General features: G+C 35.7%; 2 protein-coding genes across 3 annotated transcripts in view; one reads left to right on the forward strand and one right to left on the reverse strand.

The window, feature by feature from the left end:
- The first annotated feature begins 3,149 nt into the window (after window positions 1-3,149).
- LOC129253425 (tetratricopeptide repeat protein 30 homolog) lies at window positions 3,150-6,301 on the forward strand. Its single transcript, XM_054891791.1, has 9 exons — window positions 3,150-3,241; window positions 3,339-3,517; window positions 3,581-3,939; window positions 4,065-4,232; window positions 4,344-4,615; window positions 4,677-4,873; window positions 5,353-5,563; window positions 5,641-6,022; window positions 6,156-6,301. The coding sequence occupies exons 1-9, from the start codon at window positions 3,182-3,184 to the stop codon at window positions 6,284-6,286; spliced, it is 1,959 nt and encodes a 652-aa protein (XP_054747766.1). The 5' UTR covers window positions 3,150-3,181; the 3' UTR covers window positions 6,287-6,301.
- Window positions 6,302-6,306: 5 nt separating this feature from the next.
- The window catches only part of LOC129253424 (putative cysteine proteinase CG12163), a 68,244-nt gene continuing 49,905 nt past the window's right edge, over window positions 6,307-24,645 (reverse strand). For both annotated transcript variants that reach the window (XM_054891790.1, XM_054891788.1), the window contains 5 exons: window positions 13,780-13,910; window positions 13,068-13,456; window positions 12,511-12,859; window positions 12,239-12,417; window positions 6,307-7,011 (listed from right to left, as the gene is read on the reverse strand). In XM_054891790.1, the coding sequence (XP_054747765.1) occupies window positions 6,743-7,011; window positions 12,239-12,417; window positions 12,511-12,859; window positions 13,068-13,456; window positions 13,780-13,910 (1,317 nt within the window). In that variant the 3' untranslated portion in view covers window positions 6,307-6,742. The remainder of the gene's footprint in view (window positions 7,012-12,238; window positions 12,418-12,510; window positions 12,860-13,067; window positions 13,457-13,779; window positions 13,911-24,645) is intronic.

Here is a 24,645-nt window from a genome sequence, read left to right on the forward strand (position 1 = left end):
ATAACCCAAAAACCAAAATGTTGAAAAAAGAAACGGCTTCAAAGTTTTCAATTTATTATGCCACTTTAAGGACAATATTCTGCTAATAAATAGCGCCATGAATTTATTATACATCGTAAAAGAAGAATTTATGATTATTTCTGCATACTTTTCCAAATATTTCATTCGTTTTTGATTGTGAAGCAAATGAGCGACAAACAGACAGATGCTGGTATTTCCACAAGGATTCATACAGTGCTACATACATACATATACCTAACTCTCTTTTTACCCGACTTGGTAATTAAACTGTTCACTAATAAAATTTTATGCGAAATTTTCGTTCTTGAACGAACCTCAAAACAAAAAATGTTTTTCTAAACAAAAAATAAAATTACATGGTAATCTTTAGGTCGCATGTAGCTGGATAACAAGTATTGTGCAAGGTGGCGCAAAATTAATCATCCGATTTTTTTAATCATTTACATTTACTGAAAAAAAATTTGGTTGATGGAAATCGTTATTTGACCATTACGCACTCCGTTGCCTAGTTCACAAGTGTCAAATATGACTGACGTACGACGCCATTTGCAAAAATTATAAATCTTTCGATGTGATGATGCATTTTGCCCCACCTTGTATAAACAACTCGAGAAAACAAGAAGCAATTAGTAACAGACTTTGTTACAACGAAAAAACCAACAGAATCCGTTAATTATTTAAATAAACCCGACAGATGGGTTGGACATATCTGACATATCCACTAATGATAGCATTTTTGGTCCAGTCCGTAATAAACCTGCACGCTTGTTATCAAGTAGGGAAGTGTTGCAAAGTCATGAGATCCTTCTGGCCACGGTAGATCGGGCGCGCACGAGAGAATTTCTGAGGCTAACAAAGCCGCAGCTCTCATATTTGGTGGGTGTCCTTACCGGGCATTGTCCGTTATGTGGCCATGCGAGTGAGACTAGTGATGGCCTCAAGTCCTTTCTGCAGAAGATGTTTGGAGGACGAGGTGGAATCATCTCAGCACCTTCTCCTCAGCTGCTTTGCTCTCGTCGGGCTAAGATTCAGATATCAGGGCTTCCACTTTTTTGTTACACCTGCGGATGTTTAAACATTACGCACTTGGTGAATTTCATCAGCAGATTGAAGTGGTTAACATAAATACTTATGTAATATAGCTTTCATTATTATTTCATCTAACACGATTTTTTAAAGTTGCGTAACATACACATTCCCCACAAAGTCTGCGTGCACCCTACAATAACTTTTTAGTGAATGAAACACACAACCTGATTTTATAATTTTTATAAATTTGTATACATATATTTATATGTTTATTACTCGTATATGTTTAAGTTTCAAAAACAAAAATAAATTTCAAGATTACTCACATAAGTTTTTAGATAACGGTGAATAATGGCTGTAACAAGTAAATAAAGCGACCATAAAGTCTGCGTTCAGTCTTAAAGTCTAATACAAAAACATGATATGCTATATGCAAAAATTAAATATAATATTTAGTTGGATATCAACGTTGCTTCAGGACTTCACTCAGCCTATTTGGCAGTGAACTTACTAGTTTCTCTGTTTCCTCTGCTGTTTCTTCCTCCATTATGCCTGCATGACACTCCGCAAAACCTCTTTACTAGTAAGCACTTGCTGACGAATTCTTTCTTCCAATAGACCTCACAGATGCATAATGGGATTAAGATCTGGGGACTGGGGCGGGGTTTTAAGCTGTTTTCGGGCGTTGTACAAGAGCCAAAGCTTGACGATCTCGGCTGTGCGCTTCGGGTCGTTATCTTGTTGAAACCAAAATGTTCTTGATAAGCCGAGATTTTCTGCACTTTGCTTTAAATTCCGTTTTAGTATGTTCAAGTATCCTCATTTATCCATCGACGAATCAATAAACTCTAACTGACCCACTCCATTTGTCGCCATGCAGCCCCAAACCATAACCCCGCCACCTCCGTGCTTAACCGTGTTAACAAGATTTTGCTTTTCAAGAGCAGTTCCAGGTTTTCGCCAAACAATTTGACGGCCTTTTATTCCGAATATACAAAATTTACTTTCGTCTGAAAATATTACTTTTTTCCAGAACTCGGGAGGCTTATTTATGTACTCATTAGCAAACTGAATGCGTTTACGTCTGTTTACAAGAGAAATGAAAGGCTTTCTTCGGGCGACTCTACCATGGTATCCAGCTTGTCGTAGAACTTTTCTGGCAGTTTCAGCGCAAACACTTTTTTTAAATGTTTTTCGGACGCCCTGACCTGGGCTTAGATGTAAAAATTCCAGTTTGTCGAAAATTTGTTACAACTCGCTGAATAGAGGAATACGTTCTCCCAATAGATTTTCCAATATTTCGGAAACTTTTTCCGTCTTTCCACATTTTTATAATTATTTTCCTCTCTGAAACCCTTATTTCTTTTCCCTTTCCTTCCATGCTCTTTAATTATCTCCAGTTATAAATAAAATGTTCAACTAAGCTTTGTTAACATTAAGTCGAAGTAATGCGCAATCAAAAATTAATATAAACAAGGAAAAATATCTTAAAATTAAGGGTATCATTAAAATAAACAGGCTGAACGCAGACTTTTTGATGCCACATTTACATGCTGCTGAAATTATTTTCCCGTTATCTAAAAAGTGAAGTGAGGAATCTTGTTTTTTTCCTCTTAAAAGCTGGGAATGTAGTGAATAAACAAATTGTAAAGACTTCAATTTAATCATAATAATTTATTTTGTTTTTAATAAATTTAAGAAGGCTATTCGGGTGAACGCAGACTTTGTGGGGCAAGTGTATCCCGTCGAATGTACTTTTTACACAATTTTATTGACGGGTTTCTAAGGGCCTATCTACCATGCAAAAAAAGAGTTGGGTGTAGTTGAGTCAGTGTCTAACAGCCATGGATAAGTCACTCATAGGACCGACAACAGAAAGTTTCAAGCGCTAAATCAACTGTCTTTGGTTACTTGGAATACGACTAGCATAACTACATATGTATGTATGTTTGTATGTATATTTGTTTTGTTTTGAATAACTTGCCCTCAAGTCGGTTACCAGGTAACCAAATGGTGCAAACAATTACACCGGCTGCATTTTTCTATTTCCACGGATATACCGAAATTGAAAACTCTGACTCTACATTCGACTCGACAAAATAGTGAGGATAATTTTTGTTTGTTGTATAAAATGCTGCACCAAGGAATCATTTTAAGGGAAGGACATATTACGCGTACCATTTATAATTTGGTAATCAATTTTTTCTTTAAATTTTGTTCATTGCGTATTCTAATTGGATATATGGATTTACATTCACGCACACATATGCACAATATTTGGTCTGTAGATAAAAGACAAACGCTACGATGATGTAATCGAATGTATGGTGAGTATTGGCGAAGCTGCCAACACCAGAGCGGGCCTCTCTACGCTGGGCTACTGTTACTACCACGCACAAAAATACGAGGAGGCAGCTACTTGTTATGAGCAATTGTGTACACTGGTGCCAAAGGAAGCGAAATATAAGTAAACGAGAAATTATTAATAATAATATAAAAAGTATGTAAAAACAAAGAAAAATGATCACAGATTTTACTACGCGCAGTCTTTGTACCAGGCGGGCATCTTTGGAGACGCTTTACGCGCTCTAAAGCAAATTAGTGACCACGAGGGCCTGCGGGAGTCCTGCCTGCAACTGCAGAGCGCCATATTCTACTCAAGCGAGGACTTTGCAGGCGCGCAGAATGTACTGAATCAACGTGCGGCAGGCAATGCAGACACGCTGAACGATGAAGGCTGTCTACTCTTTCATGCCGACCAATACGAGAATGCAGTGCAACGCTTTTCGAACGCCTTGAAGGTGGGCGGCTTTAATCCGTTGGTGGCTTACAATTTAGCATTGTCGCATTATCACAAGAAGGAGAAGACCCAGGCCACTGAATACACTTGTAAGTGCAATAAAGAGGAAGATAAGGAAAATTGAATTCAATTAAATTGATTGTTTTACCGCTCTATTTCCATTTAATTTTTTTTTTTTTTGCTTATTGTGCTTTTGTACTTCAAACCCGATTAGCGGAGATTGTGGACCGCGGCATACGCAATCATCCCGAGTTGGGCATTGGCGCGCAAATCGATACCGATGGCAGTGCACGCAGTGTAGGAAATCCAATTACAATGGCCATATCCGGCATAACACAGGCATTGAATTTGAAAGCGGCCATCGAGTACCAGGATGGCAATAGTGGGTATTTGATGGCATTGAATCAACTGAATCAACTGTAGGCCATGAAGGTTTTGATGTTATTTTTATATTTTCTTTTGCTTTTTCTGTTCACTTGTGACTGGCTACTAGTTGATGCCGCACGTGATTCGCTATTGGATTTGCCGCCGCGCTCTGAAAGTGAATTAGATCCGGTAACTTTGCACAATATGGCATTGACAGATCCCAAGGGTGCGGTAGCTGGTTTGCGTAAATTGGCATTTTTGCTGCAGCTCGGCCCTCCGGCTTGCCCGAAGGAGACATTTGCAAACATTTTGTTAATTTGCTGCAAGAATGAGATGTACGAAATGGCCGCGGATATACTAGCAGAGCATACGGACCTTACCTATAAATACTTGTCGCAGGTAATGACGATTTTTTTCTTTTTATTACTTTTAAATTATGAAAGTCATTTATTGATTCTAGTATCTCTACGAGTTGCTGGACGCGTTGATAACTGCACAAACTTCCTCGGAGTTGGCAGAAAGGAAACTAGGTGTATTAGCCTCCAGCTTGGCGGGAAAATTGCGCAGTTTGGCCGCGAAAGTGCAGGAAATGCGCGGCACTACCGATCAGATGGCGTTACGAAATGCCTTGCAGGACTATGAGAATGCATTGGAACTGTAAGCAAATGAGAAATTAATATCTTAAAGACCGTTTTCCAATCTAACTAATGGTAGTAAGCTTTACAACATAAGCCGATAAACGATTCCTAACCTTGAAGTACCCTTTAACTCTTTTTATTCTCTCAACTGCCTGATAAAGTTAAATTTACTGCTTACTTCGAAAACTACGGTAAAGCTCGAGAAAAATCCACTACTTTGCTGAATTCTTTTCTGAACTGGTATTGCTGGTGATCAAAACCAGTCGTTCTTTATTTACAGCACCGTAATTAATTTCACTTCCTCTTAAATCTAAGTATGCAAAAATGTTAAAGGGCACATCCACTAACCTCCCGCCCGAAGAGTTTATCAAGCTTTTGACAACACGAAAATGTGTTAATCAGCAGGATAAAGTGAACTGTAATGTTAGAGGTTAATTGAGAAGGCGGTCGTGAAACATTTTGATTATTATTAAATTTTAAATTTATTGGTCCATTCAGTTATATGCCTGTAGTCTTGGCACGCGCCTGGATTTACTGGCGCGACGATGACTTTGTAGGTGCAGAGCGTGAGTTCCGTGCAAGCGCAGAGTTCTGTTCGGAGAACTCAATTTGGCGTCTCAATGCGGGTCATGTGCTCTTCATGCAAGGCGACAAGTACAAGGAGTCGGCTGCGTTCTACGAGCCTATCGTTCGTCAGCACAATGATGATGTAAGTGGTTTTCCATTATACGAGTCAATATAACATTTTTTGAATGAATGCTTGCTTTTCTGTGTCTGTCTGTGCAGATAATGTCCGTGCCCGCTGCTGTGTTGGCCAACCTGTGCGTTTCCTATATAATGACCTTTCAAAATGAAGAAGCCGAAGAATTGATGCGCAAAGTGGAGAAGGCTGAAGAATTAAAGGGCAATATGGGCAAGCAGTATCATCATTTGTGCATTGTCAATTTGGTTGTGGGCACCCTGTATTGCGCTAAATCCAATTACGAATTCGGTTTGTCACGCATAGCGCACGCACTGGAGGGAGGCAATGGTGCGCGGTTGTATGCGGACACTTGGCTGCACGTGAAGCGTTGTGTGTTGGGGCTGCTTACCGGAATGGCAAAGCAGAATATTATTTTGCCATATCCGGCAGTGCAGGAAGTGATGAATTTCTTGAAGTCTTGTGAAGGTAAGAAAAATTAAAATGTTTTTAATAAAAACATGAGAAAGTAAATTTTACAAATAAAGTAAATTATGATATTCCAAAAACTCATAGGAGTCGATATTTGTAGATATAAAATATTCGTTTACTTGCATTTTAGTTTACGGTCTCTTTACGCCCGCAAATATTTATACCGCTACCGATGAAGTGCCGGCAGAACCATTGACAATTGGCTTGGAAGCACGAAAGCTGCGTCTCTTACTGATCAAACTGACCGAATACGAACAGTGAATTGACATTAATTGCAGACATTTTTTATGAACTTCTACAAGAACGTTTATTTATTGATATTTATAATTTCACATAATATATGGATGTATGTATATAATAATTTAACGAATACATTACAAAATGTATAAACATAAAAGATCGTTACAAAGATTTTAAATGTTAGTGGCGATGAGTGATAAAATATTCTTTTATCATTTTCACCTGGGTGGTCATGAGTATTTCTGTCGCCTAATTCCTTATTACGCGCTTTCACTCGTTTCAAGATGACTTTAACGTTGACTTTTGTGAATTATGTTTAATATTATATATATAAATTTTTTTTCGTATTAATCTTATGGTTAATGTGTGAGGGAGTTTGCTAAAAACTAATTATTGTATGTTTTATTATGTTTATTCACTTATTAGGTGAAATTGGTTATATGAACTGCTTGTAATTTTTTCATTTCAATCGATCGACTAATCCTCAAGCACTGCCGAAGAGGCCATTTCGCTTACACCGCAGGTATTATCACCACGGTAGACGCGATAGTAACCTTGCTCGCCCCACTTGGGTCCCCAAGAGTTCTTTACAATCCAATAGGGCAGTGTCTTCTTGAACATCGGATAGTCGGAGACGCCATAGCCTACAATTAAAACGCCATGATCGAGATTCTTTTTGGAACACAACGCTTTCCATGGATGAGAAACGCCGCCACGATAGAATTGCATAGCATTGGCATTAATACCTGAATTAAAAAAAGACACGGCGTTAAATTGTTTTAATAATACAAGTGTCTACACAGCAGTGCAAAATAAATTGAATTGAATATGAAAAGCTTTAATATACATAGTTTTTATAATACCCAAATTCATTTCGCGGAACATTTATATTAATATCACCACTGATACCAACACCGATTCTTCTATTTGGCTAATAGTTTCCACGACAGTGGATACCTCAATACCCCGCTAAGGGCGATCGCTCTGACAATGCTTCTCAAAACATGAACAATTTTTTTATGCGCTGAAAATTCATTATGGATGCCAAATGCGACAGTTTCTAGTGGTTTGCGACTGATAATTGATTCGGTTACCGTTACATATTATAACAGTAACAGTAACATATTATAATACAATAGTATCACCCCATATTTAGATTTTTGCAGTAACGGATGTTCGTGTTTTTGTTGGAGCAGTTTAAAATATTCTTCAGATATTTTTCTGAAATGAGGGTCATTGGTCTGCTATAAATGCATGTATTTTCGTTCGGTAACGTAAACTCTCTTTTGTGTGAGCGATAAATAAACCTTTTGGGGTTTAAAGGCACTAGAGCATATCTTCAAAGACTCGCGGGCTGCCAAGGCCAAACAAATTCATTGAGACAGTAAATAAATAAACCTGTGAGTGGAAATATCTTGTTGACATGTTGCGCGTTGTTTTCACGGCGTAAACTGAGTACTACTTTGCTGTGAGCTATTACGAAACTTTACGCACATTTACGGCAATGCTGTGCATGGATTTCGATAGCCTTTTCGCGTGAAACGCGTACTAAGTACTATCCTTTACGGAATAAGTGCAAAAAACGTTATAAACTGGCACTATTGCCGGTATTACGATAGAAGCTTTTACTGTTGTCAAAACATAACAGAATACTCCTAATTATTGTTGTTGTTGTAACAACATAAAATAACTTTTTGAAGAAAGCTTTTGAATTGGCTGTCTTGGACTGAATATAAATTCAAGTCTGAGGCTTCAACTAAGGATGCAAACACTAGATCCATATAATAAAGCCTATTTATAGCATTTTCAGATACAATTTTTGTGTTGTCTTAAAATGTTTACATGAATATTCTCCGAATAAATGGAAAAAAGATGAGATTTATATCTGAGCAAAGTACCTACTTTGGAGCTAGAAAATAAAATTCCCTTTGGAACAATTTTAACTCATTACACCTCTCAAAAGCGTTGTTTTGCCCCTGTTTTTGAGAACTATAAACAATTTTTTTTTATCTAGATATATTCTTTCAAGGTTTGCGCTTTCTGCAATGTTTGGACTCGAAAACTATCCAACCTACATAAGTAGACGCTAGCTGTCTGGATAAGAATTGCTAAAAGGTAGAAGAAAATTGGTAAAGTTAACTGCAAGATTATTGTAATTGTTTTAAGGCTCACATTTCTTCACTTAGTTTAAGAAATATTCGACTATTCGAAGAGTCAACAAATACTGCAAAGATGTAAACGGGAGTGCAGCAATTATTTTTTAACCTTTTCGAATTTTTAATTCATCACTTAACTTTAGTCTGCAGGAAGGAATTTAACTGTTTAACATATTACGAAATTAAATTTAAAAAAATTTAAATAAAATTTCCAGAAGAACGTAAAGGTCTACAAAAAATAAAAGTATGCGACTAAATGCTTGTTTTCTTTAATTTTTGGAGTGTATAGTTTTAAAAATATACCGCCACATTTTATTTACTGCACTAGAACTTGACGGAAAGCTTATAAAAAGTTCTCCCACGAAGAAAATAACACAGCATGTATAGTACACTGTGCTTTCATTAACGTTTTTGTTGTAACAACATAAAACATTCTTTATAATATTTTGAGAATTACAAATATAAGGAGTAGAATAATATCCAGATATGAATATAATATAATAAATGTCTACATATATTCTTCTTTAAAATTAGTTTCGCTTGGCGAAGCAAGAATTCTGGAAAAGAGCAACAGCGAAAAAACGCGCTGCTAGAAAAACAATGATGGACAAAGGTCTACATACACCCCCTATTTTCGTTGGTTTGAAAGTTCGAAAAGTTGATTGTAAGTTGTGTTGATTCAGTTTTATTTGAAACCTTTTTCGAAACACAACAAAATGAAAACAATCCCTTCTTTACATAAAATAACAAAGTTATAAGGGAAAACCCCAAAAACAGGGCTGACTAGTCTAGATACAGACAGGCAGTACACTGGTATGCGGTAAAGTACAGTTCGTTTTTCTTTCATTATCGTTTCCTTTTATTATGCTTGCTGATTTACTAATAGTGAATTCAATTGTGAAGTCGACACTTAAGCATCAAAAATGCCTCCACGAGCTCACATAGGAAATTTAATTATACAGCATAAAAAAGAAATAAAGTCATATGGTGAAATTTAAAAATGTTTAACTTGAGTCAACCTACAGTAAAGGCCATTGTAAATTTTTTTTTAATATTTGATCTACCGAAAATAAGCTGCGCAGTGATCGTCCGAGGTAACTACCGCGCAGAGACGACCGTTTGATTCTAAAGAAAGGGGTCAACAATTCAAAAATGAATGCTTCTAAATTAGTCGAATATGTAGTATGCACTTTAGAAAAGTGTGTTCATCCAGGAACAATTCAAAGAACAATAGCGAGTTTTACTGTAGAACACCACGCAAAGAAAAGGGGAAGAATTTGATGTTAACGGTGGACCAACTAAATGTGAGTTTAGGGAAAAAGAAATCCATTATTTTTGCGCAAGTGGTTTAAAACTGTTTTGTGATCGATCTTTGATTTTATCGATATTTTCTTTAACGTCAAAAGTGCCTGAACGAAATCGACGAAACCAAAATTGCACGTAATTAGCTGTTCAGTATCGGCACCATAAACACCATTCACAACTTCAGCACCCCGGTTCGCATTTTCGCTTTTAAAAAAGAAAAATTGTAAAATGTAACGGATTTTCTCTTCGTTGACTTCCATTATTAACACTCTGTAACTCACAATTGAATTTTTTAGTGTGAAATGTCACCTTGACAACGATCATAAACTTTAAATTGTTTGATCGATACTTTACGAGACATCGATCACTACAGTCATCTACCGAGAAAATAATGGATTTCTTTTTCCCCAAACTAATATTAAAAAGCAGCAATATCTGGGACTAAGTTTTCACACTAAAGTCAACGCCAAATATCAAACCAACGAAAATAGGAGATGTAAGTAGACTGTAAACGTTTTGTAAGTATAGATTTAAGATGGCAAGATTTTAATTTATGTAACGGGTGTTTTTTTAGAGGTTAGGTTTTCAAGATGAAATAAAACGTATATAATTTAATGTTATGGCCAAGAATTTAGCTTTATTATAAAGATAAGGGTTTGCCATTATGTTTTAAAAATGATTCCGGGCAAGTGGCCGCCGCGGCTGGCTCGAATAAATTCCAGCCGAGAGGCCCAACCACTTCGACCACTTTTTGCAGCAATTGGGGCCGTATGTCAGCAATAACGCGCCGAATATTCTCTTCCAAGACGTCAATCGTCTCGGGCTTATCTGCGTAGACAAGCGACTTCACATAGCCCCACAAGAAATAGTCCAGCGGTGTTATATCGCACGATCTTGGAGGCCACGCCACAGGTCCACGGCGCGAGATAATGCGCTCACCAAAAGTTTCCTTCAATAAATCGATTGTTGCGTTGGCTGTATGGCATGTAGCGCCGTCTTGTTGGAATCAAAGGTCGTCCACATCAACATCGTCCAATTCAGGCACGAAAAAGTCATTAATCATGGCTCTATAGCGCTCTCCATTGACTGTAACATTATGGCCGGCTTCATTTTTAAAGAAATATGGACCAATGATTCCCTCTGCCCATAGAGCACACCAAACAGTGACTTTTTGAGGATGTAACGGCGTCTCAGCAATGGCTTGTGGATTATGTTCACTCCAAATGCGACAATTTTGCTTATTGACATACCCATTCAACCAAAAGTGAGCTTCATCGCTGAACAAAAACCATTATTTTCGAACCGCGCGAACCGAACCATTATTTTCGTAATAAATTTGCACGATTTGCAAACGTTGTTCAGGTGTAAGTCTATTCATTATGAAATGGCAAACCAAACTGAGCCTAAATCAAGTGACAGCTGTCAAAAAGACCATCTACGAAAAAAGTAGAGCCAACTTGAAAACCTAACCTCTAAAAAAACACCCTTTATATATATATATATTATATTATTGGCGCGTACACCCTTTTTGGGTGTTTGGCCGAGCTCCTCCTCCTATTTGTGGTGTGCGTCTTGATGTTATTCCACAAATGGAGGGACCTACAGTTTCAAGCCGACTCCGAACGGCAGATATTTTTATGAGGAGCTTTTTCATGGCAGATATTTTTATGAGGAGCCTTTTCATGGCAGAAATACACTCGGAGGTTTGCCATTGACTGCCGAGGGGCGACCGCCAATAGAAAAATGTTTTTCTTAATTTTGGAGTTTCACCGAGATTCGAACCAACGTTCTCTCTGTGAATTCCGAATTGTAGTCGCGCACCAACACATTCGGCTACGGCGGCCGCCAATTTATGTATAAGTTTTAATAATAATAATATGTTTTATAATAAAAAACATTTTTAATCTTAATCTAATAAGGAACCGTTTCCCTATTGGCATCACAATTCTCAACACACAAAAGTTTTACTAAATGGTAAAAGCCCCCCACAGGGCTTGGAGTCTAGCAGGTTACCGGAATATGTATTATTTGTGTGAGATAACTTTCAAGGCGTAGATTCTGCAACTTCTGCTGGGTCGCCATTTGCTGTGACAAACCAATGTCAAGACGGCGCAGAAAATGCTTTGATTTTGTACAGGCTTGGAACTAGCCCCTGCCACAAAAAGGATGACAATTGTGAAGCGTAGTGGTAAACTTGACAAATTATGCATGTATGCGTAACTATATTATAATTATGCCATTTCCACGACAGTCGGTTCTACGTTACCGAAACGACCCGCATTTATAATCGGCCAAGGACGGTCACTCCAGCAGTATTTCCCTTACATTTATGGGGAATGCTTATGCTCCTACAATAGCATAATTATAGATAAAGCAAAATAATAATAATGATAAAAATAATTATAAAACAAAAACATATAACACCAAATTTGCAATATCTTACTCCTTGGGAATCTTTATCAATATGAAAGTCTAAGAATAAAATAAATTAGATATCAAGAAAAATACCTACCAATCGAAATAGGTCCATTGGTAATCAACCACTGTGCAATGGCCGTCTCATTCTTGGGCAAATCAACGCCACCCTTGACTTTGACATGCACCAGTGACTTTTTGAATTGGCACTGGTCTTTGTGTCCTTCATATGGATAATCGGATTCCAACTCCAAGCCACCAATATGTTGTATCGCTCTATAATTTCAAAGAAAATAATATATGGTAATTGCCAATCAAAGACATATGAGGTAAATATGTACACATATACACGAAATTGCGCTGACTTACTCGTAAGCATTGTCCATCAAACCACCATTGCAGGCCGAATCAGTAGTGTCGCAATCAAGCAATTCTTGCTCAGAGTATTCCTCCAATTTGCCCGTCTTCACCGCATGCAATCCCTCCACATTACCCGTCACACTGAAGGCCCAGCACGAACCGCACATACCTTGATTCTTCACTTTCGAAATAACACCCTTCTCTCGCCAATCGAATTCCTTCGGCAACTCCACATCGGGAATCACAGCTGGTGCATTCTTGCTTGGCTTATCCTCGGAGCGTTGCCACAGGCCGGTACGTTGTTTGTATTCGGTGCTAGTCAAGTCAGCAAATTCTGTAATGCCGTACTTGGCGCTACCTGCAAGAAAAAAATACGCAAGGGGGAAAAACAATCACAAAACATGAAAGCAGAGTGAATAGGAGGAAATGAAATATTTGATAGCGCACGTTTGTAGCAACGGAAGTAAAACTTTTGCTTCCCACTCATGTGCATACACACACACACATGTAAATATGTGCCTACGAGTGTGCCCACCCACAATCAAAGACATATGGCATGCACTTACCCATCTCTTTGCTATTCAAATCGTGTATAGTTTGCAAATTTTGTTTGAAAATTCTCAAGCGCATTTGACGCTCCATTGCGGTGTGATAGCGACGATTGTACTTAATTTGGAATTTGCTGAACAAATGTTCGGTTTTGTCCAAGCTATGATGATTGCGTTTCTTGTGTGTCTTCTTCTCCAAATGCTCGACAGAACGACTATGGCGACGTTTCACCAACTCCTTATTGGGGCACTTAAAAGTCACCTCAATGCCATTGGGCAGCCATGGCTTTGCGAAGATTTTGATATTACAACGTATTGCGACATCGTTCTCATCAATGAGTTCAGCATCAATTTTGGTCAAAGTGCCCGAAACGATTTGTGTGGTGGCGGAATAAATTTTCGAAATCCTAAAATATAAAGGGATTAAATATAAGTTCGAACATACAAATATACATGCATGCATATATTGACTTTAGCAGTTCTGCTTTTTATGTATTAATAAATCATTGCATTGCATGGACAAATTTAATACTTTCATTAATTGTGTATTAACATACGTGTGTCCGTATGCTACAGATTTGGAAGATTTAATTCAATCTAGATAACGTATAACAAAAATCAGTAATGTAATGTTTTGTTTAAAGTAAAAAGTGCTAAGCCGATTAATGCAATTTTTCCAAATGTCTACAGATATGCTTATTTACTGCTGTGTATGGGTAGGAAGACGTACCTGTAATTGGGGCCATCATCCCCGGCAGCTAATTTATCGAGTGAAGCCTGTAGACGTTGCTCAGCATCCTTGTTCTCCAACTTGCTAACACCACCAGGTACATTGTAACTACGCTTGGCACGAGCATGGATCTGTGCAAGAGAAAAATACAGAATAGTTAGCAAAAATTTTGTGAAAAATAACTTGCATAAATATTAGGAAAAGGTGTTCATTCATAGATTCCACAAGATAGTCGGGTCTACGCTACCAGAACGACCCAGATTTATCCTTCTGCTCAATTAATCAAGCCAGCAACATTTTAAACAGTTTTAACTGTATTTATTTTACTTATTTATTCTTTTAAATTTTTTTGTTTTATGAAAGTTTAGCTCATTGCCGAGTATACAATCATATTGCCCTCTTATCCTTCCCACTTATTTGATGGATATTCTTGGACATTGTTTTTTTTTTGTTGGATTATAAAATTCCAGTTAGTGTTGCACTAATAAATTGATCAATAAAATTTCAAAATTAGTATTCTGAATTTTTAGAATATTTTTGGGTACACAGTTTTATAATAAATAAATAGTATTCGTTGTTTTTCATCATTTTTTTCTTTGACGGTTTTAGCATTTGCATTGACTTTTTAAAAATCCGGTATATTTTTTAAACAAAGCTTTAAAGTTTCAAACACATTAATTTCAACTCAAAACATGTACATATATATGTATATACAATTGGCGCGTACACCCTTTTAGGGTGTAGCCGACTACGAATGGCAGATATTTTTTTATGAAGAACTTTTTTATGGCAGAAATACCCTCGGAGGTTTGCCATTACCTCTCGAGGAGCGACCGCTATTAGAAAAATTTTTTTCTTCAGTTTGGTGTTTCATCGATATTCGAACTTACGTTCAATCTGTGAATTCCGAATGGTAGTCACGCACCAACCCATTCGGCTACGGCGGCTCAAAACATACATATACTCAACTTATAAAGGGTAATCGGATTGGAGGTACCTTTTCCAATAGGGTTTTTTTGACAGATCACGCGTGACTACTGTCAAACTAAATACATAATTTTTTTCAGCATTCATCGACATTTCATCATAGAAAGACTTACACCCCAACAACGTTTACAAATCACACAATTTTATTACGAAAATCGACGCTTTGTGAAAAGTGTTCATCGCGAGCTCAGGCCAACTTATGGTGTACAGCGACGAGGCACATTTTCAGCTTAATGGATACGTCAATAAGCAAAATTGCCGTATTTGGGCTGAAGAACAACCCGAAGCCATTCAAGAACAGCCATTACATTCATTGAAAACGACCGTTTGGTGCGGCTTATGGGCTGAACTATTCGTCGGCCCATATTTTTTCAAATTCGAGTCTGGCGTTAGTGTAACAGTGAATGGCGAACGTATTGCCCTATGATAAACGACTTTTTGATGTTGGAAATTGAAACCCGTGATCTCCACAGCACTTGATTCCAACAAGAAGGCGTAACTTGCCATACAGCAAGTGGAACAATAGATTTACTGCGTCGTCGTGTCGGTGAGCAATTTATCTCTCGTCTCGAACCAGTGGATTGACCACTGAGATCGTGTGATATCAAACCTGTGGATTTTTATTTGTGGGGGCATGTAAAGTTTAAATGCTTGGTGGATAAACCAGCTTCGATTGAGGCATTGGAAGTCAACATTACTAAAGTTATTAACGAGATATCGACCGAAGTCCTCAGCTAGTCATTCAAAATTGGTGTCTACTGATTCCCGAATCACGGCGCAGTTGCGGGAAACATTTGAAATGTAATGAATGGTTCTACTCAAAAATAATAAAGATTGCACAATTAATTAGAATTTTCGTCACTTTATTTCAATTTCAAATCCGATACCTCTCAATTGATCACCCTTTACTTTTGTTTGCAAAAATACCAAACTTGTGTGAATGTTTAATTACTTGTACTCATAGTTGAATATTTTACACTGTAATGTAAAACCATAGCTTATCGGCATTTCCACTTTGCAAAGAGCATCATCTATCGGTATATTTATAGAGTTGATCTGCAGCACAAACAAAGGCTCACAAGCCATAGCAAATAATTTTTTCAACATAAAATGTAGGCTTTGATATTAGTATTCAAAAAATGTAACAAATACTAAGTTAATAAAATTTTTCCAAAAGAAAAACATTTAAGAATGTTTTGCTTTCTTGTTTTTACCGAACCTGAATTGAAATTTTCTAACCGAGCATGGGCGAAGGTCGGTCGTTCTCTAGTAATAAGCAATATAAGAAGAATTTTTTTAATTGTATTTGTTTTTATATGTTCATTTACTTTTCCTCGGTTGCGATACACTCAGTTCATCAGCGGTGTGACAAAAACATATTCATTCTCGCGGCATTATAGCCCCATCTTTCTACTTTATGTCAAATTTTTTTTAGTAATTTTAGTGAGTTTCATCCGCACACCACTATATGACGCTAGGTAGACCTACAAAGTCAATTTCGGTTTATAATACCAGGTGATTACTTGTGTCATCTAGCGTCGGATAGCGAATTTTCGTATTATAAATGTTGTTCGAAACAAAGACTGATCGCAAAAGAAAATAAACGTGTCAGCTCAGCAGAAGAACTGACAATTTTCATATTAAAATGTGAAACATGTCTGGCCTAAAATGACTTCAGTTTTTATTAGCCTTTCCTTTGGAGCCTTTATATTCCGTCGTTTAAGAGCATTAAGGGGTTATATACCTTGTGGTCCGGTGAAATTAGCGAAAGTTGGGTTTTTTTTTTAAAGATATGTAGCAATAATTTTATTGTATAAAAGTTTTTATTATTGGATATTACAATGTTTAAAGAAAAAAAAGGCTTTGTTTGTGTAAAAATATTTAAAAATGGCGGAGTTATGGCGTTTTCCCCCAAGACCCTTTTTTTGGAAGAGGCTTGCGGTGGACGCGATTCAAGTCCACCAAGTCAACTGAAATCAAAAAATCGAAAAGATTTCATTAGTATAGGGTTATATCTTCTTAGTGAACGATCAATATATTAAATATTTTGATTTTTGTGAAAATAGGAACATGTTTTTAAAAAACTCCACTTCTACAGTCCTAAAATTGGCATTAAAAAATTCATATCTGCAAAATAAAAATTTATACATAAAAAGTTGATCGTTCACTAAGAGGCGACATCAATTACGAACAATTTAAAAAAAAATTATAAAAATCGGTTGAATACTTTTTTTGCAATCGCGTCCACCGCAAAAGCATTTTTGGAAAAACACGTTTTTGAGATAATCGCGTTTAAAGTTTCAAGCGCCGCATGAGGCCGTACGCTCAGGACGTGACGACGCACAATTTAAAACGCTGTAACTTTCGATCTATTGCTCAGATCTCTATGAAATTTTTGGAAAATGTTCTCAAGGGATTGTACTTTACGATAAAGAAATAAAATTTATTTTGATTTTTTTGAAAAACACAAGGTATATAACCCCTTAAGTAAAGTTTGATGGCAAATTTCCAAGCGTTGTGCCTTTGATGAGCGAAGATTTTCAGAAAAAAAACAGTTTCATCTTCAATCTTCCTCATTTCGATTCATATATTCTTTTTTTGCTTATCGCGAATTAACAGTACATTTTAACAACCGAAAAATAACGGGAAGGACGACGGTCTTAAGAATAAAGGGTTACTAATTAGGGTTACTAACAATTTTTGTAACATCCTTTTTATTTTTAAATATTTTGTAATATTTATTCGTCTGCATCTGGAAGACTCTTCATTTGATGAAATATTATTTATTAATAAATGAAGGATTTAACTTGAAAATTTTATTGCATTATTTTTAAAAATGACTACAGCAATAAAAAATGCATGAATGTTGGCTACACGTTCTGCTCGCCATTATACATATAGTATGTATGTATGTATAAAAACATCCACTGATCGAAAAATCAAAGTTTATAAGTGGGGTCACACGGCATATTCGGACTGATTTCACCCGGATTTGCAACCGCAATTTATTGCTCCCTCCTCTTCTTCTGGCTGTTTTCAACTCCAAAAGATATCTACATAGTCGGCCAGCATATTTCATCAAATGAAGAGTCTTCCAGATGCAGACTAATTTTTTTTTTGATAAATAAATAAATATAGGGAATGGCATATACCTATGTCCTATACCTTTACTTTACTTTCTTCTTTGCAAGATTTCAAAAATATACGGTGGGATCTGCATACAAGTTATAGGCAGGCAGTAAAGGGTCAAGAATGTTTAAAATCTAGTTCTTTAAAACCTGTAATGCAATCTTTAGTGTTCCATCTGTATTTTCTAGGAACGAAATCTGGTTGGAAGTATTTCGTTTTATTCAAATTATCCAGCTTTTGTTAAATTTCCGTTTTTTTTTACCTTTTTTGTTATTTTGCTTCAGAGTTTTTGTACTTAATACAAATATGTTTTCCCTTACTTAGATTCATGTATGTAAGTATATACATATGTATATAATGAGCTAAGCTCTGAGTGTTGGCGCTTTTGGCAAAACATAAATGCAATTTCGTATTTCATTAGTCACAACACGTTTTGCTTTTGGCCAGATATTTTACTCATGGCCAGATACTTTACACTTTAATTTGCTGGCAGCTGATAATTCGTCACATGCAAGTGTTGAATCACAGAAATTTAATTTTTTAAATAATTTTGTAAACAATATGTCATCGTTATTTCTACATATTTCCCTCTTAATTTTTTCAAAGTTAACAATTCTTTAGAACTTAACAACAACCAAAACCGACCGTGCATGGCATTCGATCTCATCTAATCAAGATACATATATTATTTAAAAATGAATGAAATAAGAAGGCAATCACGGCCATTCCACACGCAGAGCCACAACTTTGAAAAAGCAAACAATTTATTTTTTAATATATTTTTTATTTGTTTAATATTATGAAGACTTTGAAATGTCAAATTTACATTAGAAATTAATAAGAAAAAATACCTCAGATGCATTGAAGAGCAAAATTAATTCAACACTTGATATTCCTATATGAGAATTCACACTGGAGATCTGGAGTAACCAATATTTAAGATTACCAGCTGGCACGAGGTTCTTGTAAGGATTATTACATTTAACCAATCAGGACATCAATACTCCCTGAAATGATACTAACAATAAGAGCAAGATACGCTGGATCTTCTAGCTCAATGGTTCCAAATCAATCAAGCCAGAAAAATTTCTTTACTAAGAGTAACGGAACTAAAGCTAATAGGAAGAAAGTGAAATCGAATTAGTCAAACAAAACTTAAATGACGAGTTTATTGCAAAAAACAATTTTAATCAAAAAATCTAAACTTATCAAATTTGATACAGCAACAGTAATTTCAGAAATACTTTTAGCTTATTATTTATCCATATCTAAAAAAGTTATATACGAGGGGTGCCTTTTATATGTCGGGATTAGAGAACAAAAACAAATTTTAATCATCGAAAATCACTTTATTGTTTTTCAAAATATTCTCCATGAAAATCTATACACTTTTGCATGCGTTTGAACCAATTATCGAAGCAGTTCTGCCACTCTGAATGAGGTACCTCCAAAACATGCATTCTGAATGCCGCAACCGTCGAAAAACGCTGACCTCTCAGTTTGTTTTTTACGTACGGGAATAAAAAGAAGTCATTCGGTGCCAAGTCAGGACTATACGGCGGATGACCCATTAATTCGATGTTTTGGGTGCTCAAAAATGCAGTTGTTTGAGCCGATGTGTGAGAGCTCGCATTGTCCTGGTGAAGAGTGATCCGTCTTTGGCGATTGGTTTTCCTAATTTCTTGGAAGACAACTGGCAAACAAATGGTTGTATACCACTCAGAATTTACTGTTCTGCCTGTCCAGTTTTTCCGACTATTTGCTTGGAAGTGCTTCGTGCGAACAACTTTTGTTGGATTTGGCTCATCTTGAAACACCCATACAGTCGACTGCTGTTTACTTTCGGGCTCATACGCGTAAATCCATGATTCATCACCCGTCACGATGTCATAGACGTGTTTCGAAGCCCCGCGATCGTATTTTTTGAGCATTTCCTTCGACCAATCGACACGAGCCTTTTTTTGAGCGATTGACAAATTGTGTGGGATCCAACGTGAACAAATTTTTTTGACAGTCAAATGTTTATGCAATATTGAATGTATGCTGGTCCCACTAATGCCTAAGATTGTCTCAATCTCACGATAGGTCACTGACGCACGAAAATTTTCACGATTTAATTCCATTTTTGGACCGATATGAATCTTTTAAGTTACTGTAAACAACACAAAAAGCGCTGGTATTTCAAAACGTTCTGAGTACGTAAAAGTCAAAAAATGTCAAACTTTGCGATACAGCTGTCAGTTGCCAGATTGCAACACCAGGGTTGCCAAATCCTGAAATATAAAAGGCATCCATCGTACGTGCCAAGGAAAGTGCTTTCAGCAAGTCTGCCAAACCGAAAATTAAAAGAAATTACAAAATAAATACCAAGCTATACTCTCCATAATTTTTGAAATCTTGACCATTTGCACGAGGGTCATTTGACACTTCAAAATTAAAGAGAGGACTAAACAAAGTTACATACTGTGAGCTTCAAAATAAAGTATACTCGGTTTTAATATTTTTAACTTAGTTTTGATTAACTTGGTTTTCATATTTTTTTCCTTTATTTTTATACTAAAAATATATTGCATCACTGGGAGCTACTAGAGCTACAAACTGTACACTATGGAAGGCCTGCAAAAAAATCGACAACGTAGTTATGCACCAACCAAAGGACCAATTCTTGAGCGAAAACTCCTAAAGAAAGAGCAAAAATACTTTCTGATCATTAAAAAAACATTTACAAATCAACATAATAACCAAGACATTGGATAACTCTGAATTTCATGCTCACCTCACAAATAACATAAATACACCAATTAAAAATTGAAACAAAAATTGATGTAAATAAATCCCTAGAATATGACGGAATCACAGGAAGGATTCTAAATGAGTTACCTGACAAAGCCACCCTTTACTTAAGAAGTATATTTAACTCGGTATTACGAATGAAGTATTTACCACTCCCTTGGAAAGTTACCGAAATCATTGCAAAACTCAAACTTAATGAAGACGCCTCTGAAGCTTCTTCATACAGTTCAATTAGTTTATTACCATCATTATCCAAACTTATCATCATTATCCAAACAGAAGCTTATACTTGACCGCCTTGACCTCATACTACAAGCGCGAAACTTATTTCCTTTGCACAAATTCGATTCAATTCAACAATAGAACAGGTACATAGAGTAACAAATAAAATATTGTCAGAAATTGATAAAATACCTCATGCAGCGAAAGCTTCCGACAGCGTGTGGCACAAGCGTCTAATTTTTGAACTTCAACAACATCTTCCACTTGACTACTATCTGATAATGAAAAGCTATTTAGCAAACAGATACTTTTATATAAAATATGGAGACAAATACTCTAATATTCAACTCATGTAAGCCGGTGTACCTCAGGGCAGTGTCCTCGTACAGTACTATATGTGCTGTACACAGCTAGGGAATAGCCTGCAAGTATCGACATGATAGCAATTTTTGCAGATGACATCGTCCTATTGGTAACTCATAAAGCTTTAGAAGCAGCAACAAACAAGTTACAGCTGATTTTGAACAAAACATTAACATGGTTTAATGCTTGGGGTACACAAATAAATAGTGGCAAAACAATTCATGTAGTTTACTCTAACAAGAAAGTAGGACAAAAGAATCGGACAATAAACAATTCCCAAATCCCTATAGACACCAAAGCAAGATACCTTGGAATGACTATTGACTCAAAACTTCTCTGGAAAGAACATATTATGTTGAAAAGAAATGAGGTAAAAAACATATTTTGACAACTATATTGGCTACTTGGCAGGCGCTCGAAACTGTCATTGTAGAAAGAATTACTTAGTGTCATAAGACAAGTGTAATTAATAAAGGAGGCAAAAACAAAATTATACTTTACAAAATGGTTGTGAGGAAAATATTATTTTCCTTCAAAACAGTATTGATTTATCTAATAACTAACAAAAAAGAATTTGATTTAGTTGAGAACAACAAAAGTGATACAAGAAAAAAACCAAAAATACTGTTTTTCGTAGCGTCAAAATAAAGTGTTCAGTTAACAAAAATATTAAAAAATCTAAGTAAATGTGCAACACGCTAACGCTTACCTATATACATATAGTCAACGCTAAAAGTCACCATACATTGACAACGTCACCATATATGGGCAAGTTTTTACTATTTATTTACTTACTTTTTAATTTCAATTAACATTTTATAAAAACACAGTTCACACTACAATAAAAAATATTATATATTATATAAAGCAAAGTTTTAAGCTTGTCATGAAAAAGCTTCTCATAAAAAACATTTGTCGTTCGGAGTCGGCTTAAAACTGTAGGTCCCTCTATTTGTGGAACAACATCAAGAAGCACCCCACAAATAGGAGGAGGAGCTCAGGCAAACACTTAAAAAAGGAGTGAGCGCTAATTATATATTTATTTTTAAAAGTCCCAAATTTGTTAGAATTCGCCAAATTTCCATCAAAATTTCAAAATTGTTACTCAGAATTTTTTAAAAAGTTTCAAGTATGCAATTTTATAACCCATTAAATTGTGTTCAAGTAGGTCAAAAATCTCATTGTTTTTTGAGAATTTTTTCGGTCGCGGTCTTGTGCATTTCCTCTATTTAACGCCTACTTTACTTTTTTTTTATGTGGAAGAAAACACCCAACACCGTCAGCAGAAAAATTTGTCAAAAATCAACGCGATTTTTGAACTACTTGAAACTTGCACTTTATTGTACCAAAACTCAATGATCTACAAAACTGTATACCCGACATTTTTCTAAAGATCCTGAGTAAAAACTTTGAAATTTTGATGGATATTTGAGGAAGTTTTACGAAGTTCGAAACTTTGCTTTATATGGTTTTTGTTGTAGTATGGACTATATTTAAAAAAAAATTGAAATTATAAAATAACTAAATAAAAACGTCACAGTTCATTTGACGCTAACAGTATGTATCCCACACACCATACACAAATAGAGAGATTAATGCCCTCATTTGGTTTGGACTTAGCTTGCTCGCCGACCCGATCGTAATATTCCTAAGCGCCTGCTAACAGTACTGCCTTCAAGAAAGGTCGTTATTTGAATTATCCATTGCCAACTTAAATCTGGGACTTGATGTTTTGGTTCATTACCTGATTTTTAAACCTAAGAGCATTCCTAATTAATGCACTAACCTTAGCAATAAAATGTTAACTTTGGTATACTAAAAGTTTGTCAGACTCTTGAAAAGGATGTTTGGAAAATCATACGAGTCAAATATTAAATTACTTACTTTTTTCTAGAATTTCATAAATAACTTAATATAATTTTATAGATTTTTCTACATGTTAATTCTATATGCACATACATACATACATACGTCCGCAGTCATAAATTGTGTTTTGGAAATACCATAAGTACAAATATTATGGTTGAAAAATTTTCAAATCCTACAAACTTATTCACTTATGCGCATACGAGTATGTGTTAATTCAATGCATTATGTAACATTTTTGCTGAGAAAACTCACAATTGACCATCCGTTTGGCCATTCATGTATATCAAAGCAATTTCCTCTTTGAAGTGTGTAAATTTATAGCTGAGCGTCTTTATTGTTTGGAAAATGAAAATGCGGCAGTTGAGCTCTCGTTTCCTTCTTTTATAGCTCAGTATAACGATTTACTCGAGCGCTTGTATGCGGTTATGGCAAATGTTCTACTCTTTAAGAAGAAGCTTTATCGAAGCATATCTTCAAGCTAATTTTAATGCATAATTATTTCACTCATTCAAAGTGGAATTTTAAATGAGTACCGATCAATGTTGTGGACAATGAATTGAATACCAAACATAAAGAGTATCTACAGTGCAACCTCGATATTACCGACAACCTAATTGGTATGCGGCCAGAAATGTCGGAATATTTTTTAAATAGTGTTTAAGTTTAAAGAAAGTTTACAGCAAAAAATGAGAGATCAGCTTTGCGTTATCGATCCATGCGGTGAGACAAGTAACTTGCTACTCTCTACCCCACCGGCTGCTTGTTTTAGCAGTTTGATTTTTTGATTCCTCGGCTCTTTTTTATGATTTTGCATACCATTTCACACAGTTTGTAAAAATAGAAACGATTTAAAAATCATAATATTTTAAAAGAGAAAAATAATAGCATTATGTAATTTAAGTACCTATTAAGATTTATGAAATTCTGGAGGATGGAATAGTGGATGCCACTAATGACGGCATAACACGTGAATGTGGCAAGTAAATATTTTTGGTTATCGAATATCACATTTTAGCCTCCACAGGTTTAATAATTAAACAATATTTTGTGACTTAAAAAACAGACAGAAATTGTGGTCAAACCTGAAAAGATTAAAAGACACAGCGGCAGTCATAAGCTCAAGCTACAATAAAAACCACCTAACTCAAAGAACAAAATTAAAAAAATATAAAAAAATTTGCATCACAATTTCAAAATTTTTAGTCACTGTTTACAAAAATTAAGGGTATTTTCCAAAGTGGCTTAAAATTCGCATTGATTTTTAATGACTTTGTTTTTTGTTGACGGTGTTTCCATTTTTTTCCTTATTGGAAATGCGCATAATTTTTTATAATTTTTTTGTTGTATTATGAACTATATTTTTATAAAAAAAAAATGAAAAAAAATTAGATAGTCAAAACTGTATCTTATGTTGAGCAGCTATTGTTTTGACTGCCACTGTACACTTTCAGAAATTCAAAAGAAAAAACATTTAACCGTTGTTACGGATCTAAGTATTAATTG

The sequence above is a fragment of the Anastrepha obliqua genome, chromosome 1 (assembly GCF_027943255.1).
Source record: "Anastrepha obliqua isolate idAnaObli1 chromosome 1, idAnaObli1_1.0, whole genome shotgun sequence".
NCBI lineage: Eukaryota > Metazoa > Arthropoda > Insecta > Diptera > Tephritidae > Anastrepha > Anastrepha obliqua.